This window comes from Protopterus annectens, chromosome 11.part0, assembly GCF_019279795.1.
Source record: "Protopterus annectens isolate FY-2018-M chromosome 11.part0, PAN1.0, whole genome shotgun sequence".
Lineage (NCBI taxonomy): Eukaryota > Metazoa > Chordata > Ceratodontiformes > Protopteridae > Protopterus > Protopterus annectens.
Genome location: NC_056745.1, coordinates 608,302,942 through 608,319,272, shown reverse-complemented (window position 1 = coordinate 608,319,272; position 16,331 = coordinate 608,302,942). Strand labels below are relative to the sequence as shown.

Here is a 16,331-nt window from a genome sequence, read left to right as displayed (position 1 = left end):
AGGATAATAAGTGGTTTTTCCAGCAATCTTTCCTATGCATACTGGAAGAAAACCCTTCCAAAGTGTGTTTAATCCTTACATCCAAAAAATCAATCTGTTCCCAGGAGTAAGTTAGTGTAAATCTAAAGAAGGAAGTTGTGGAGTGAAGATACTCCAAAAACTTGTGTAACTTATCTACTGTGCCCTGCCAAAAAATAAAAACGTCGTCCACAAAACGTGTGTATGCTCCTATATGCTGCATCCACTCCTTATTGTTGAAGATGTTTTCTTTCTCCCAGAAGAAGAGGACCAAGTTTGCATATGTATTGGCACAGGGGGTGCCCATAGCTACCCCCTGTGCCTGCCTATAGGCTTGTTGGCCCCCTATAAAGACATTGTTCTCTAATACTATAGATAACAGTCTGCATATCAACCTGATCCAACAATCTTCCTCACCCATATCTCGCAAAACATGTTCTATTGCTTGTATGCCTTAGCTATTGCTGATAACCGTGAAGAGGCTTTGCACATCTAAAGTAACCAAAATGGTGTGATTATGTATTTGCTTCCGTTGGAAGTCACTCACAACCTGTAAGAAGCCCTTTGAGTCCTTTAATATTGTGTGCACTCTCTCCACAAAGGGTTTTAAAGTACATTCAAGCCAAATCGAGATGTTCTCAGTGACCCACCCTCAGCCTGATACTATAGGCCTAAATGGTGGGTCACTGAGTGATTTGTGAATCTTTGGTAGTGCTTTAAAAATGGGGGTCGTTGCCTTAGCTATCATCAGAAAATTTAACAAATCATCATCAATCATCATTTCAAAATTTAACCGCCTTAACTCTTTGTGAACACCTTCTACCACTCTAATTATAACAGTCGGATTAATAGGAGTGTAAGTGATGTTATCTGCCAATAACGCTTGCAACTTAATATTGTACATCTCTGTATCTAATACAACCACGGCTCCTCCTTTGTCTGCTGCTTTTATAGTTATATCATTGTTATTAGACAAATTCCTCAGTGCTGTCTGTTGTTTCTTTGTTAGGTTAAAAAACTTATTGAATTCCCCTTTCTCAAAATAGCACTTTAAATCTTGTTCACAACTATTAATGAACAAATTCATGGCTGGTGTGAATGGTGGTACATAAGTACTAGGTTGTTTCAAAATAGTAACAGAGGGTGTATCAGTCAATGCTTTGTTGGCACTGTTGTTAAACAAACATTTAAGCGCCAACCCCCTGCAAAAGAGCGCAATGTCCAAAACAATATCATTGTAGATGCTTGCCCTCCCAGGTACAAAAGTCAGACCTTTATTTAAAACAGTTAACTCATCTTCAGTTAAAATATGAGAGGATAAATTATAAACCATACCAGTATTGATATGATCAGTCATTCCAACATCCTCCGCCTTTTGTTGGGGTCTCTCCCCTCGCTCAATGATCTCTTCCAGGCTCCGCGTTTTTTCACCGGAGCAGGTAGTCTCTCGAAAAAACGCTGTCGACCTTGCACCATCTTGGGTCGTGCCCCCTGCTCAATAAACTCTCCCGACAAGCTTCTTGTATGGTCACCAATTAAAATCGCCGTGGATAAAGAGTCTACGGCTGGTGCTGTCACTGTTGACTTTTCCATACCTGTGGATCCTGTCGTAGATGGCCCTTGTTGGAAATCCTCTCCTCCAGGCAAGGGTTGTGCTGAAGTTGTTACCAATTCCTTCGGTAACGGCTGGATAACTTCTACCATTGTTGATTCATTCCGCTCTCTTCCAACACGCCCTCCATAGTGATGTCTAGTCTCATGCCCAGATCCACTGGCGTTGCCGTTAGTTGAAGCCCCCTTATTCCTCGGCCAGACAAAAATATTGCCTGACGAGAAATCATCAAAATCTCGTTTCAGCTTGCTAGTTTTTTGGTTCCGCAGCTTTTCATCATTACCCATAAGGTCACTTATTTTTTGGCAGGGCACAGTAGATAAGTTACACAAGTTTTTGGAGTATCTTCACTCCACAACTTCCTTCTTTAGATTTACACTAACTTACTCCTGGGAACAGATTGATTTTTTGGATGTAAGGATTAAACACACTTTGGAAGGGTTTTCTTCCAGTATGCATAGGAAAGATTGCTGGAAAAACCACTTATTATCCTATGATAGCATGCACCCCCGATTTATGTTTCCTAACATTGTACAGAGCCAGGTTTGTAGAACATCTAGGTTGTGCCTGGATGATGAACAATATGATAAAGAAGTAGAGGGGTTGAGAAAATGTTTTGGTCAGAGAGGCTACAATGAAAACATGGTCAATAAGGTAGTAGATTCTAGTTCAAAAAAGAGAACAAATAGTTATAAACCATGGATGAGACAAAGTCAATTAGAGGGGGAAGTACATCCGAAAACTAAGAGATCTGATAAATCCAGGCTATATTTCACCTACAGCAGTAACATCAATGATATACAGAGTATAGTCTGTAAAAATTGGAATATACTGAGGAGTGATGCTAGGTTGTGTAATCTGGTAGGTCCAGTACCTACTTTTGGTTATAAACGCAACAAAAATCTAAAGGACTTACTATGTGGAGAAAAACCTATTTTAGGACAGAGATCCCTATTGACTAAAGTAGGAACGGTACCCTGCGGTACATGTAAGGCTTGTAGTAGCATAAACAAGACTTCCACTTTTAAACATCCAATGAATGGTCAGTTTTTTTCAGTTTAAGGCAAGAGCCACATGTAGGACACCTAACGTGGTATATTTAGCCAAGTGCATACAATGCCCCGCCTTCTATGTTGGGATGACGAATAACATGCTAAAGGTCAGGATATTGCAACATCTGTCTTCCATTAGGAATAAGGACCAGCATAATGCCCTCTATAGACATTTGGTGGACAATCCCACACATGTATTTTTATTTAAAGCTGTTGTAAATGTGAACCTAGGTGTCAGAGGGGGGGACATTAGGTTACTCACAGAGACACTGGAATCTAAATGGATTATAACACTTTCATCACATAGATATCCAGGTCTAAACGAAATGGTACCTTTAAAACTTGCCTTACAAAAAAGGCGGGTAATGTACTGAAATTTGATTGGCTGTTTTATGATTTAAATTATGAAGACTTATGTTGTTTCAATTGTCTGATGAAGGGTTGGAGAACCCGAAAGCGCTTACTATCTGGAATTTGTGTTTTTTATTAAAGAAGAAAACTTCACAGCTTTGTCTTGCCAATCTTTCCTTTTTTGCTATTGACATATTTTGGTTTGGCGAGACTTCAGCCTGAGCACAGAACATTGTTTTTTGCTATAGATTTATGACTTGTTTATCACTAAACCACCAGGTTGGTGTCAAGTGAATGAAGCAGACTTAGATATTTATTGCTAGTCCACATTGTTGCAGGACTTTTCCTGACAGTTAATAAAACTGATCTACTTGTTTTTCTCCAGGCCAGCAACAGCTATATGATGTAATGTAATAAAAAGTTGAATATAGCTGTGTGCACTGCTATGCTATGAAATGGAGTAAGATGCTGTGCTGTCTTGTTTGTATTGGACCCATCTGTGAGTACTAGTTATTAATGTAGTTGACTTATGACAGGGATGATATTTCTGCACTAAATGGTAGCTTGGTATCTGGATGTTAGGGTTACTGTACTGTATTGCAGCCTATTTTTGTTGCCTTTTTTTCCTTACAGTCCAATCAGAAACCTGGTTTAAATGAAATTGTGCCCATTAAACAAATTCTTAAAGGACGAGGACTAATTTAATGAAAGAACACCACAAAGGGGTGTAACCGTAGGGTGGCCTAATGGTTAAGGTGTTTGCCTTACAAACAGAAGGTGCAGGGTTCAAGTCTCACAAGGGATAATTGGCTAGGCTTAAAATGGCTCGCAAGGGCAGTTAGCTTAGTACTAACCTATGATCCTATGATCCTATGACAGCTTCCGTATGTTCCTTGAACTGACAAAACTGATACTTAAGTAGGAAGTACACTGGCTTTACTATAAGATTTGAAAAAGGTGGAAACCGAAAGACCTTATCCTTTTCATTATTGCCAGTTTGTTTTTAAACTTAATTTTATATTAAAGCTGATTCTGTGATTTGACTCTTTGACATTTGGCTTTGGTAGCAGCTCGTATCTCATCTAAACCTTGTTTGCTAAACATTATGAACTGCTTTTGGTGGTGAAACTGTTACTGTGCTTATTATTTTAGGAGAGGATGAATATTATTTAGCATGTAGGTTTGCAAGTTGTGTGACATTCATATCCATGGAGGCTGCTTAGGTCTACTACTACCAGTGAAAAAAATTAATACATATGATTTCATATTTGGTTTAATTAATAAGAGCAAGCAAGCTCAGTGTGGTGGCAGTATTACTATGCTAGAAGAAGAACTAAGAGGAAATAGAAAATTCTGAAAGCCTTCACTGGGAATAAAGGGGCACTGGAAGATTATGGTTCACAGAGAGCACAGTGTGAAAGTGGCTGCATAACTAGCCTGTCTGCAGTCTAGTCTTGGAGTGAATGTTGGAAGCCCATACCCAGAACAGCAGTACATATCCCCTGCTGTTGGGGCCAGGTTATATTTTGTGAATTAATGACTGAAATAAACTTAAGTGCATTTTCTTAGTATTACTTCTCACATGGTTGGTAATGGTGGGATTTGAACCCCATTTGTGTCGGCCATCTCAATATTATATATTTATTCATTATTCGGTCTGTTTGTGGTCCCATTACACTTAAATTGTAAAAAAAAAAAATCTTGATATACAATGTGAAGCATCCTGACATTTGAGTGTTATATTGCTGACAGTGCATGCATTTTGGATTTCATCTGTTCTTTTTTCCTGGACTGTAAATGGCAGTTTTGTGTTATGGTAAGATTATAGGGTGATGCAAAAATAATTCTTTGTATGTGGAATCAGGACATAAATGTGTCCACCAGACCCACTACATCTCAGCCATTTAGGTATCTGTATTTTCTTTTTGTTTGCAGAAATATTGTCATTTCTTCAATCAGTGTTTGAAATGAACTCTCTTACCTGGCAAGATTAACAAAAAGAGTTATGTACTTACCATAATTTGGAATCTGGGCTATCCAGTGCCATTATTCACCATGGATGGGTGTAGGATCTGACACTGAATCCGAGCCGGCACTGTGAGAGACCATTCCTGAGCTCAAGGTCCTCCCCTTCCAAAGATCCTCTGCTACCCACAACCCACAAATCGAAGACTGCCTATGGAATAGAAAAGGTACCCACAAAACCCTTCCTCCATAACTCCTCGGACACCAAAAGGAGGGGGAAGGAGGGCAGGAACGTGATGAATAATGACATTGGATAGCCCAGATTCCCAAGTTATGGTAAGTACATAACTCTTTATCTGATGCTATCCATGTCATTATTGATCATGGATGGGTCAGAGTCTCCAGCTACCAACAACCCTAAGGGGGCCTCAAGGAAGGACATGCCAGACCACAGAAGAACCAAAGGAAGCTCTACCTTTAGACACCAGGTCCAACTTATAGTGTGTCACAAAAGTATGGGGTGTAGACCAAGTGGCAGCATCCCAAATGTCATCTAAGGAGGTTCTTGCCCAGAAAGCAGAAGGTGTGGTCACCGACCTAGTGGAATGAGCTTTAAATGGCCTGGGAAGCCCTATCTGATTGCTCTCATAAATGTGAGCTATACAACTAGTGATCCAGTGAGATATAGAAACTTTGGAAGTGGCCTGACCCTTTCTAGCATGAGAAAATACCATGAAAAGCTGGTCCAGTTTTTGAAAATTCTCTGTCCTCTTCAAGTAGAAATGTAATTGCTTTTGTATGTCCAGACAATGCAGTTTATATTCCCCCTTTATTTGAAAACTTGGGGAAAAAGATAGGGAGTTGAATTGACTGATTAAGATTAGCCTCTGAGGCTACCTTAGGGATGAAGGAAGGATTGGTGCTAAGAGCTACCCTATCCTTGTGAAAAATCATGAAGGTGGCTTTAATGCAAAGAGCCTGCAATTCAGAAATCCTCTTGGCTGAGGTAATAACCACCAAAAAGGCCGTCTTCCAAGACAGGAATTTAAAATTGCAGGCTCAAAGGGAGGTTGTGTCAGGGACTGCACCCACAGAGGGTAAGAATCTTTGAAAGGGGGTCTGAGCAAGAGAATCCTTTTGAGAAAGGCCCTGCACAGCCTGGAAGAAAAGGTGGGGCTTTTGTTCAAATGGATACAGCAGCCATCTGAAGCTTGATTCTCAAGAAACTAGCCCCTTGCTTAAAAAGAGAGGCGAGGGACAACAAGATGTCGGGAACAGAAGCTGAAATTGGACAACATGTCAGGAACAGAAGCCAAAAATGGATCTGTGTTACATTGTTGAGCCCAAAAGGAAAATCTCTTCCATTTGCTGGAGTACACATTTTTAGTAGACGGCTTTTGAGAAGCTAAGATAATGTCCTTTACAGGAGAAGGCAGATTGTGCTGGCTTATAATAATTGGAACTGGAGTTACCAAGCAGTCAGTCGAAGAGACTGGAGGTTGGGTAGAGGGAGCCCCCAGTGATGAGAAATGAGATACGGACTTGGATCTAATATCCTAGGTGGATATTTTAGGTGAGACCGAAGGAGAGAAAAACCACGCCTGATGAGGCCAGAAGGGGGCAATGAGGATGAGATGAGTCTTCAGGTGACGCACTTTCTATAAGGCTTTGGGAATGAGGGGCTAAGGGGGATAGGCATACAGAAGACCCGGTGGCCAGTCATGGACTAGAGCGTCCCAGGGTGAGTCCCCCAGTGGGTGGAAAAGGGCAAAGTATTTTCTGCATTTGTGATTGATTGGGGAGGTAAACAGATCACAGCAAGGGAGACCCCAGCAGTCAAAAATCTGATTTGCCACTGACTAGTTCAGGGACTACTTGTGGGGACTTTGGATAGATCTGCTGAGTTTGCCCGCCAGTACTTTGGAATTGCTGGGAATATGCACTGCAGGACATGACCTCTTTCCACAGACGATATGATCTTGTCCCCCCCCCTACATTTGTTGATGTACCAGACGACCGCCATGCTGTCTGTCTGAATTGCAACGGTCCCAAGAGGGAGAGAGTCCTGGAAGGCTTGCAATGTGAGGAGGACTGCTCTCATCTCCAGGACATTGATGTGCAATTTGGTCTCTAAGTGGACCACATACCTTGGACTGTCCTTCCCCAAAAATGCCCCCCCCCCCCAACCCCAGCAGGGAAGCGTCTGTAGTCATCGTGGCCTGGGGCTGGTGAAGACAAAAGGGTCTGTCTAGAAGAAGGTCTTGAGATTGGAGCCACCAAGCAAGGTGACGCCTGCAGACCTGAGAAATCCTGACTGTCATGTTCATGGGATGGAGCTGAGCCGACCACTGCACTGCAAGGTTCCACTGTAGAACTCTCGCATGTGATATCTAGTGAGAGGATCTAACTGAATGGCAGCCACCATGGACCTGAGGGCTTGCAGGATCTGTCCCCAAATAATTTCTACCCTGCGCAGGGAAAGAGCTGCAGTCTCTAACACTGTGTCCAGAAGAATCCTGATAAATTCCATGCTCTGGCAGGGGACACGATGAGATTTGGGGAGGTTGACTGTGATGCTTAGGTTCCGAAAGAAGCCGAAAGTATAATCCAAGGCCCAAGTGAGTTGATGCCTTGTGGGAGCCATGATGAGCCAATCGTCCAGGTATGGGAAGACTTGAAACCTCTGCAGCTGGAGATGGGCTGCTGCCACTGCCGTACATTTGGCATACCCCTGGGGGGGCTGAGGTGAGACCAAAGGGCAGGGCTCTGAACTGGTAGCGACTGGCCCCCAGCCGGAAGCAGATGTATCTCCTGGAGCATCTGTTGATTTTTATGTGATAGTACCCATCCTTCAGATCCACTGAGAGCGTCCAGTTGTCCTTGCGCAGAAGCTGTAGAATGGACTAAACAGTAACCATCTGGAACTTCGACTTCTTGACGAACAAATTCAGAGTGCTGAGGTCCACAATGGGACGCAGGTCCCCGGTTTTCTTGGGCACTAAAAAGAAGCGAGAGTAAGTTCCGGACGCTCATTGTCCTGTTGGAACCTCCAGGATGGCTCTTTTTCGAATGAGGTCTTGAACCTCTGAGAGAGCTAATTACCTTTGGCAGCATGGAACGTCCTGAAGGGGCTCTCATGATGGAGGAGGCTGAACAAAGGATATGAAGTATCCCCTGGTTGCAGGGCTTAGCACCCACTGGTCTGAGGTAATAGCTGCCCAAGCCAGTGGGTGTAAAGAGATATGGCCCCCGACTGCCTCCAGGGCAGGACAGTTGGGCAGCACTTCAGGAGCGCTGAGAGGGCTCCTCTCAGAAAGGTTCCTGGGAGCCCTGATTTTGTGGACCTCCTTTCCCTCTAGGGTGGCATCTGTTATCAAATCTCCTTCCCTGCCGGAAGAAGAGGATTCCTGAAGAGCATCTTGGAAGGAAGACTAAGACCTACAGAACCACAGCTTCTTACTACCCCGTTGATTCTTGGAAAAGGATCATTGGGGAGTAGAAATCCTGATCCCGACTGCGGACAGAGTCTTTCCCTCCTGCTTACAGCAGGTTATTTCTTTGACTGAGGGACCAAACAGTATAGATCCTTATGGGGGCATTGGTAAAGGACGCCTTGAAGTTTTCCGCAAACACAAAGTCGAAGCCAGGCATAACACCTAATACCAGTGCCTGTGCCTGCTGCTCGAGAGGTAGCCTCCGCAGCATTAGAGATCAACCTCATCGAGGCATTAGCAAGGGACATTAGAGTAGACAACTTCAGAGAGACTAGCTTAAGATTCTCCGGGATCAGTAACTCAAAAGGAAGAGGAAAGCTTAAGATTCTCTGGGATCAGTAACTCAAAGGGAAGAGGAGAGCTCTAACACCAAATCCCTTTGCAGCCGTGTGAAATGTGCCATGTAATTTGTAGTCCTCAGTCCAATCGTAGCTGAGGTATACACTTACTTCCCAAAATGGGCAGTCACCCGAGACTCCTTGTTCAGGGGATGGACCATGGAGCTGTGTTCAGTGAGCTTTTTTTTAGTGGCTGCGGCAACCATAGTGGCATCAATGGGGGACGCCTTTGCTCCAAAAGGTTTGATCCTTAGATGACTCACAAATTTCTCTGCTTTCTTAGGGACAGGTTCTTCTGTGTTCCATGCCCTGCTGGCAATGAGCTGGATGAGCTCATCCACAGGGAGTGACACCCAGGAGGAGGGGGCCCATGCCAAAGGCCTTAAGCAACAGGAATTCCTACAAAATCGGGGTGGGGGAACACCAACCTCCTCGTTGTTTAAGGATTTTGAGGAAGTCCTCAAAGGGCACAACTTCAGTGGAAGCCTGTGGGGACCCGTCTCCTTCCTCGAAATCCATGTCCTCAGTGAGGGACTCTCGAGGAGAGACCAAGTGCCTCCTTTTGTACATCCTCTTCCAAGGAAGCTCATCCACCATGGGCTCTAAGGAGGAATCGGAAGAGAAAGGGACCCCAATGGGGATAATGCCTGTCTGAAGGTGCTCATAGGAGGGTGACCCCGGACGGATGATGAGGTCTTGCTACCCAATGTAGAATGGGGAGGAGGGGATCCAGAGTTGAGGTAGAGGCAGCTGACCATCTGGAAACAGTCCTCCCTATTGCATAGAAGACTGATGGACTGGAAAAAGCCCCCTCTCGATCCCACCAGGCACAGCTGACTGGGATGAAAGGGGAGACTCTGATGCAGCACCGAGGTCCCCAGACAGTATTGGCTTAGAGCTGTCCAAAGCAGATGCCCCCAAGTCGAGGGAACAGTCCGAACACTCCGAAACCCCAGTGACCCCAGTGGACCTCATGGAATCGAGGCATCGCCAGCTCCGAGGGCAATAGAGCCGAGTCAGCCAGGGACCCAGGCAGTGTGGGGAAGGAAGCAATACCTGACACTGCTGGCCTCTCACTGGGGATGCACTAGTCCCGGGGCACTGAACTCGGATGTGTCAGATGGGGAGAGAGGAGTGCTGATGATGGCAAAGAGCTCCTGGGCAAATGGCTAGGGGATGGCAACAAGCCAGTTCAATTTGGGCTTTGAGAAAGCTCCTCATCATCTGATCCATATCAGAAGGAAGCAAACTTCTAGTTGACTGGGAGGATATGGAGGAATGGCCCAACTTGGCTGAAGGCCTACATGCTCTAGAGGAGAACCTGCTGGTTTGTGTCGGATCCAACTTCCTAGCTGTAGCTGGGGAGTCTTCAATAATGATACGGTTCAAGAATCAGTCAGATCCGAAGGCCCAGCTGGATTTGAACGCTGTAAAGGAGCTGCAGTCGGATCTGAGGAATAGGTCAGATCTGAGGAAGGTCTGGGCCAGTTCGGATCCAAGGACCTCCGAGCCTCTGAGGACTTGGATCTGACAAGGGGATCCGAGACTGTCGGAGCCAAAGACCCCAGAGCCAAAGCCCCAGAGGCTGGACTCAGAACTAGGGAATTATGATCCGAGAGCCTCTGCATTTTTGCAGAAGAGTCCCAAGAGGAAGAAGACTTCCTCTTGGGATCTGAGGGAGGCTTGAAGGGGGAACCTGAGACCAGGGGACCCCTTTTGCAAGCCCCTTGAGAAAAAGTTTGCTTCTATGCTCTAGGAGAGCCCTGGGATTAAATGCAGCAAAGATATCACATTCAACTTCCAGATCAGGATCTCCTAGGCAGTAGAAACGCTCCTTGTGAGTGTCAGCAGGGGCTAGCTTCCAACCACACAAGGAGCAATGCCTGAACTCTGTGGGCTTGTCATACCAGGGCAGGCACACCAAAAAACCCACCACCACACACAGCAACTCACACAAAAGGAGGTGGGAGGCAGAGAGGAGAGAAAAGGGAAATCTAAGGCCGGGAAAACAAGGCTGGAACCCGGGAAAGCTAACTGACTACTTTAATGGCTGACTGGAGGGGAGGAAACTAACTGTAAGGCAAAGGAAAGCAAGAGAAACAAAAGGGAGAAAGAAAACCCAAAAAAATGAAACTAAAATACTTACATAAAACCTATGAGCATTGAGCAGCAGGGAGCACGTCTACTCAGAAATCGTGGCAAACGAGATCTGAGGGTTATGGGTAGCAGGGGATCTTGGGAAGAGGAGGAGTTTGAGCTCAGGAGCTGTCTCTCACAGTGCCATCTCAGATTCGATGTCGGATCCTACACCTATACGTGATCAATAATGACATGGGATAGCACCAGATCAAAGTGTTTTATTCCCTAGTCCTGTGAAGAATGTGTTTGAAATTGCCTGTTGTGCACACATCTGGATCACTTTATTAACTTAATATTTCAAATATTTTAAGCCATTTCCAAAATATGCCTGTCAGTCACTACAGTCATTTGTACGAACTGACTTCATTGCTGCCGCTCAAAAAAGTATTTTCCAAAAGGACTAGTCGGTCTGCCTGTTGTTTTATGCTTTGTATAAAGGTTATGTATTATTATGGATTTATATCTTCTGGTGTATCAGCTTTAAATGACAGTTGGTGCCTTGCCACAACTTACTTTTTTCTACGATTGATTTCATTGCTGCATATTTAATTTGTTTGTTGTTTGTTGTGTGTTGTACCTTCCAAAGATGACTTCAGCCTTCAACTTCATACCTTTTTTTTTTCTGTTTAACATTCACACTCAATAATCAAATATTATTTTTCTGTAAACGTTTCTCATATATAATTGTTCTGATGTCAACAGCCTTACCTCTGTTCCAACTTCTATTTGCTCATGGGGAATGCTTAGTGAATGCTTGGTAAGCAGTGTTGTTTTCAACTACCTTCATTGCAAACTCTTCAAGGTAGGTTTGTGAATTGAAGCAGAGGTAGATGGACGAGTGTAGTACATGTTAAAATGTTCTAGAATTTTGCTTCGTTAGTGCACAAAGCAGAGACTAGAAGAATTGCAGGTGCTAATATTTTTCCATTTATTTTCTAGGAACAATTGTAAAGAGAAACAACTTGGCCCCATTAAACAGGAAGTTGATGACTGGAATACGTTCAAAGCTGTGCAAGGTTTGTATTACTGTCACACATTTACCTGAAGTGGAAGTTCTTTTAGGAACAACAACCCTTATTTAGAAAAGTTATGGGAGTGATCAAGGAAGGCATTTGTGAAAATTGCACATCTGAGGCTAAAGACTGTGGATCACTTTGAGTAGAAGTTAATTTGTGACTGTGTGGAGTGGAGGTAAATTAAATTGAACATTTACTTGACAGATATATATATATATCCGTTAACTATAATTTCTAACATTTCTAAGTGAAATACAGGTGCAGGTATTCAGGTAAATGAGCAATAAATAAAATGTTAGAAATCATGTTGCAGTGTGTAACATCTGACTGGGATTATAGACACTTGAAGAATTACATAAATCCATGCAGCTTGGCATTGAGTAGTAGAAATCAGAATAGGAGCTGCACAAAAAAGTTTTGATTCTTAAAACAAAGCTGCATGGTTTTATGTTGCTTTTATACAGTCCCAGAAGAAGTAGCAGAGTTAAACAAGGTAGCTTGGAAATGAGCATTATCATCGTCACTTTTGTGTTAGGACACGAATAAACTAGTCTTTGTGGGTTCTGTTCAAGCAGCTTTATTACATGCAAACACATTACTACTGTTGACTATTGACTCTAACTTTAATAACTTGTATACAATTAATGACTAAGATCATGCATGCTTACTCCCTAGCTGCTTCTACAAAATGGCAATAAGGTTGTGCACGTATGCGGGTTGTATACGTGCATGTACAGCCTCGCATGCTTCTTAAAGATGCAAGCACACATACTTTACACTCTGACCTACATCCTCCCTCTTTGAAAAATAGACCATGCAATTGGTATGAGACTGTTTGGCATGCAGAAATCATAGGTAATCCACAGACATGCATTATACAATATTAAAAATATAGGTATGTACAATCAAGTCCATGTTGCTGTGTATTCCATACTTGCTTTAGACACTTGCCCATATTATGTGACATAAAATTGAGAATTAGATTTAGCAACAGGGACAATTTCTGCAAAATGGTTGACTTGTGGAATGTTAAAATCACTTTCTGTAACAGAATCAGACTTACTAACACATTCTGGTCTGGAAACAGTGTCTGACTCATTCTTTGATTTAGAGTTTGCATTACAGATACAATGTTGTGATTGCAATGATGATGATGGTTCTGGTACAGGAAGAAGATGTCTACGATTCTTCTTTTACTCCATTCCTTCGGAATTTACCAAGTAAGATCTCGGCTCGGCACAGATGCCTGTAATCTGTCCTATTCGATCAAAACCATTTATTGTCTGGATTCGTACCATCTCTCCTTCCCTCAACGGACGAAGTAGTCTGCTCAGTCGGTCATAACTAGATTTCTGGATATTACACTTTTTAAACAATTGAGCCTTGATGGTTTTAATGTTCTTTGACTTGGGCTGCAACAAACTTGAAGAAATATGTAGTGTAGTTCTAGTTTGCCTGGAAAGTAGTCTTTGAGCAGGTGAGCCAAGAATATCATCACTGGGTATATTTCTGAGATTAAGCAAATTCAAAACATATCTGTATTGTCATGCTTTGACCTTTCAAGTAATTGCTTTGTATTCTGTACTGCTCTTTGAGCTAGGCCATTGGATTAAGGATATTCAGGACTACTAGTGACATGTACAAAGTCCTATTCTTTTGCAAATTTCTGTAACAACTGGTTAGCAAATTGAGTACCATTGTCAGAAAAAAGTTTGTGTCGACGACCATGAACTGAGAAATGACATTTCAACTTAGTAATAACAGCAGTTGAGGTTAAGTTTGGTAATAGATCAATCTCGAACCAGTTTGAATAAGAGTCTGCCAAAATAAGTAGTTTTCATTTTCATTTTTCCACTCAAAGATATCAGTTGCTACAGTAAACCAAGGTAGTTCAGCAATTGAACTTAGCTGAAGTGGTTCTCTTTGCAAATGCAATCTGGTACTGTTGCATACTGGACAAGTAGAAAGAACTCTGTCAATGTCTTTGGATAATGAAGGCCAAAATACTAATTCTCTTGCTTTTCTCTTAGTGGATGTCATTCATGGGTGACCGCGATGCAAAATCTGGATGTATTCTTATTTGTAAGGAAGCAGGAACAACAATTTTAGGACCTTTGAAAATAATGCCATCTTCCATCAACAATTCATCTCTGTAAAGAAAATACACTTGCACTTCAGATGATACATTAGACTGTTTTGACGGCCATCCAGCATTAGCATAGTAATTGAGCTTCTGTGAAATTGGATCAGTCTGAGTATGATCTCTTAACTTATCAAGTCTAGGTTCATAGCTAGGTACAAGCCTATTAGCCCTAGGGCCTATATAAGCCTAGCCAAAAAGGTACCCTGGCTTTCGCCACCCAAGAAAATTATTTTCCTGTGCCCCTGTTGAGCAGAGCCACAGAAGTGATCCCTGGGTGAATTTCCTATTTCCCATCCAATCATCAAGATTTTTCTTGAAGAGTGCTAATGAGGAGCTCTGTTTGACGTAGATAGGTAGTCTGTTCCAGAGTATGGGAAGTCTCTGGGATAGCAATCTATCCCTCCAGCCTGTTTTGTTTATTGTGGTGACAAGGTTTAGGTCCCTAGAGCATGTAGCTTGGAGGGATTGGGATTTCTTTAAGTGGGGCATGTCCAACAGCTCTAGGTTTGATATAACTTTGTATGTTAGGCAGAGATCGCCTCTGAGTAGGCGGTATGCGACGGAGTAAAGCTGGAGTTTTTTGAGACGGTCTGCGTAGGGCATCTGTTTGAGGCCAGTAATCCTCTTTGTGAGGTGCTTTTGTGGCCTTTCCAGTTGTTGTAGATGTTTTGTGAGGTACATAACAAAAGGGGCGTTGTACTCTATAATGGATCTAATGAGTGATGTATAGAGGGGAACAATGACCTCTTTTTTTCTGGATGAGAAACCTTTTGTGATGAGGTGAGCCACGTAGAAGGATTTCCTGACCACTGTGGCGATGTGATTATCAAAGGAGAGACTACTGTCCACACTTTCGGTGTTAAGTAGACTACCACTTATGTGGTAGTTCATGGGTACAGAGTTTTTACCAAAGAGGATGACAGTACACTTTTTGGCATTGAGCTTCAGGCCATGGCTTTGACACCAGACATCTGTCTCTGTGAGGCCCTTTTGTAGTATGTCCACATCATTAGGAGTTTCGATTATGGCTCCTTGTTTGCAGTCATCTGCAAACGTTGTTAGCCAAAGACCTTCTGTGTTGGCCTGTACTTCAGAGAAGTAGATTTCAAACAGGAGAGGACCCAGGACTGAACCCTGTGGTGTACTCCACTTGTCATGGGTCTGAAGTCGGATTTGGAGTCTGCTACTTTCACAGTGTGGGTTCTGTCTGTGCGCCAGTTAGCAACCCATCTTGTGACATAGGGATTTATACCTAGTTTAGTGAGCTTATCTATAATTCCAGAGTGGGGGATGGTGTTGAAAGCCTTGGCGAGATCTAGATAAGCTGTGTGAACCACCTTACCCTCATCTATGGCTTTGGTGACTGCTTCAGAGTAGTTAATCAGGTTTAGGAGACATGATCTGTCTTTTACAAACCCGAACTGGATAGGGTCCAGAGTTTGGAGATTATCAATGTCTTTGTTTATGAGTTCCATGATGATACGTTCCATGGCCTTGCAGACCAGGCTAGTCAGGCTAATGGGGTGGTAGTTCCCGGGGTCCGTCGTGGCTCCCCCTTTGTGGAGTGGGATAACCATCGCTGTGCGCCATTCAATGGGCACAAAGCCTGAGGTGAGGCTATGATTGAATATGGTACTTAGGTAGGGTGCCAGTTCATTCTGTAGTTCGTGTAGAACGCAGCCTGGGATATTGTCAGGTCTCATGGATGCTGTGTTCTTGGCTTTGCAGAGTGTGTCTTTTACCTGTGCAGCCGTGATTACAGGAACTTTGCATTCTTCTGGTATAGAGATGGGCCCTCTAGGGGGTGAGAGGGGGGTAAAGTTAGCACTGAACCTATCTGCCAGGATGTTGGCAATATCAGTTGGTTCTGTATATTTAGTGCCATTGTGCTGTAACTCAGAGCAGATCTGAATGTTGCCATTGAGATTCTAGACATAGCAATAGAATGTTTTGTGGTTGCCTTTAGAGTTAGTGGCAATTTTGTTTTAGTAACTAGCTTTGGAGGATTTTATGAGGGATCTCAGCTTCTTACTGAGGTTGACCAGGGAGTTCCTCTGGGTATGTGATTTTACTCTTTTTTGCAACAGTTTCTTTCTTCTGTTGCGGAGTTTGTTTATGGCAGAGGACCACCAGATTGGCTTCCTTTTTTTGGAGGATAGCATCTTGGTTCTGTTAGGGATAGCATGATCCATGCACTTGTGTA

General features: G+C 43.2%; 1 protein-coding gene across 1 annotated transcript in view; it reads left to right on the top strand.

Annotated features, from left to right (window-relative positions):
- CAPS2 (calcyphosine 2) overlaps window positions 1–16,331 on the top strand; it is a 2,181,571-nt gene that overhangs the window by 1,676,249 nt on the left and 488,991 nt on the right. The window contains exon 12 of the mRNA XM_044087229.1: window positions 11,909–11,985. Coding sequence (XP_043943164.1) covers window positions 11,909–11,985 — 77 coding nt within the window. The remainder of the gene's footprint in view (window positions 1–11,908; window positions 11,986–16,331) is intronic.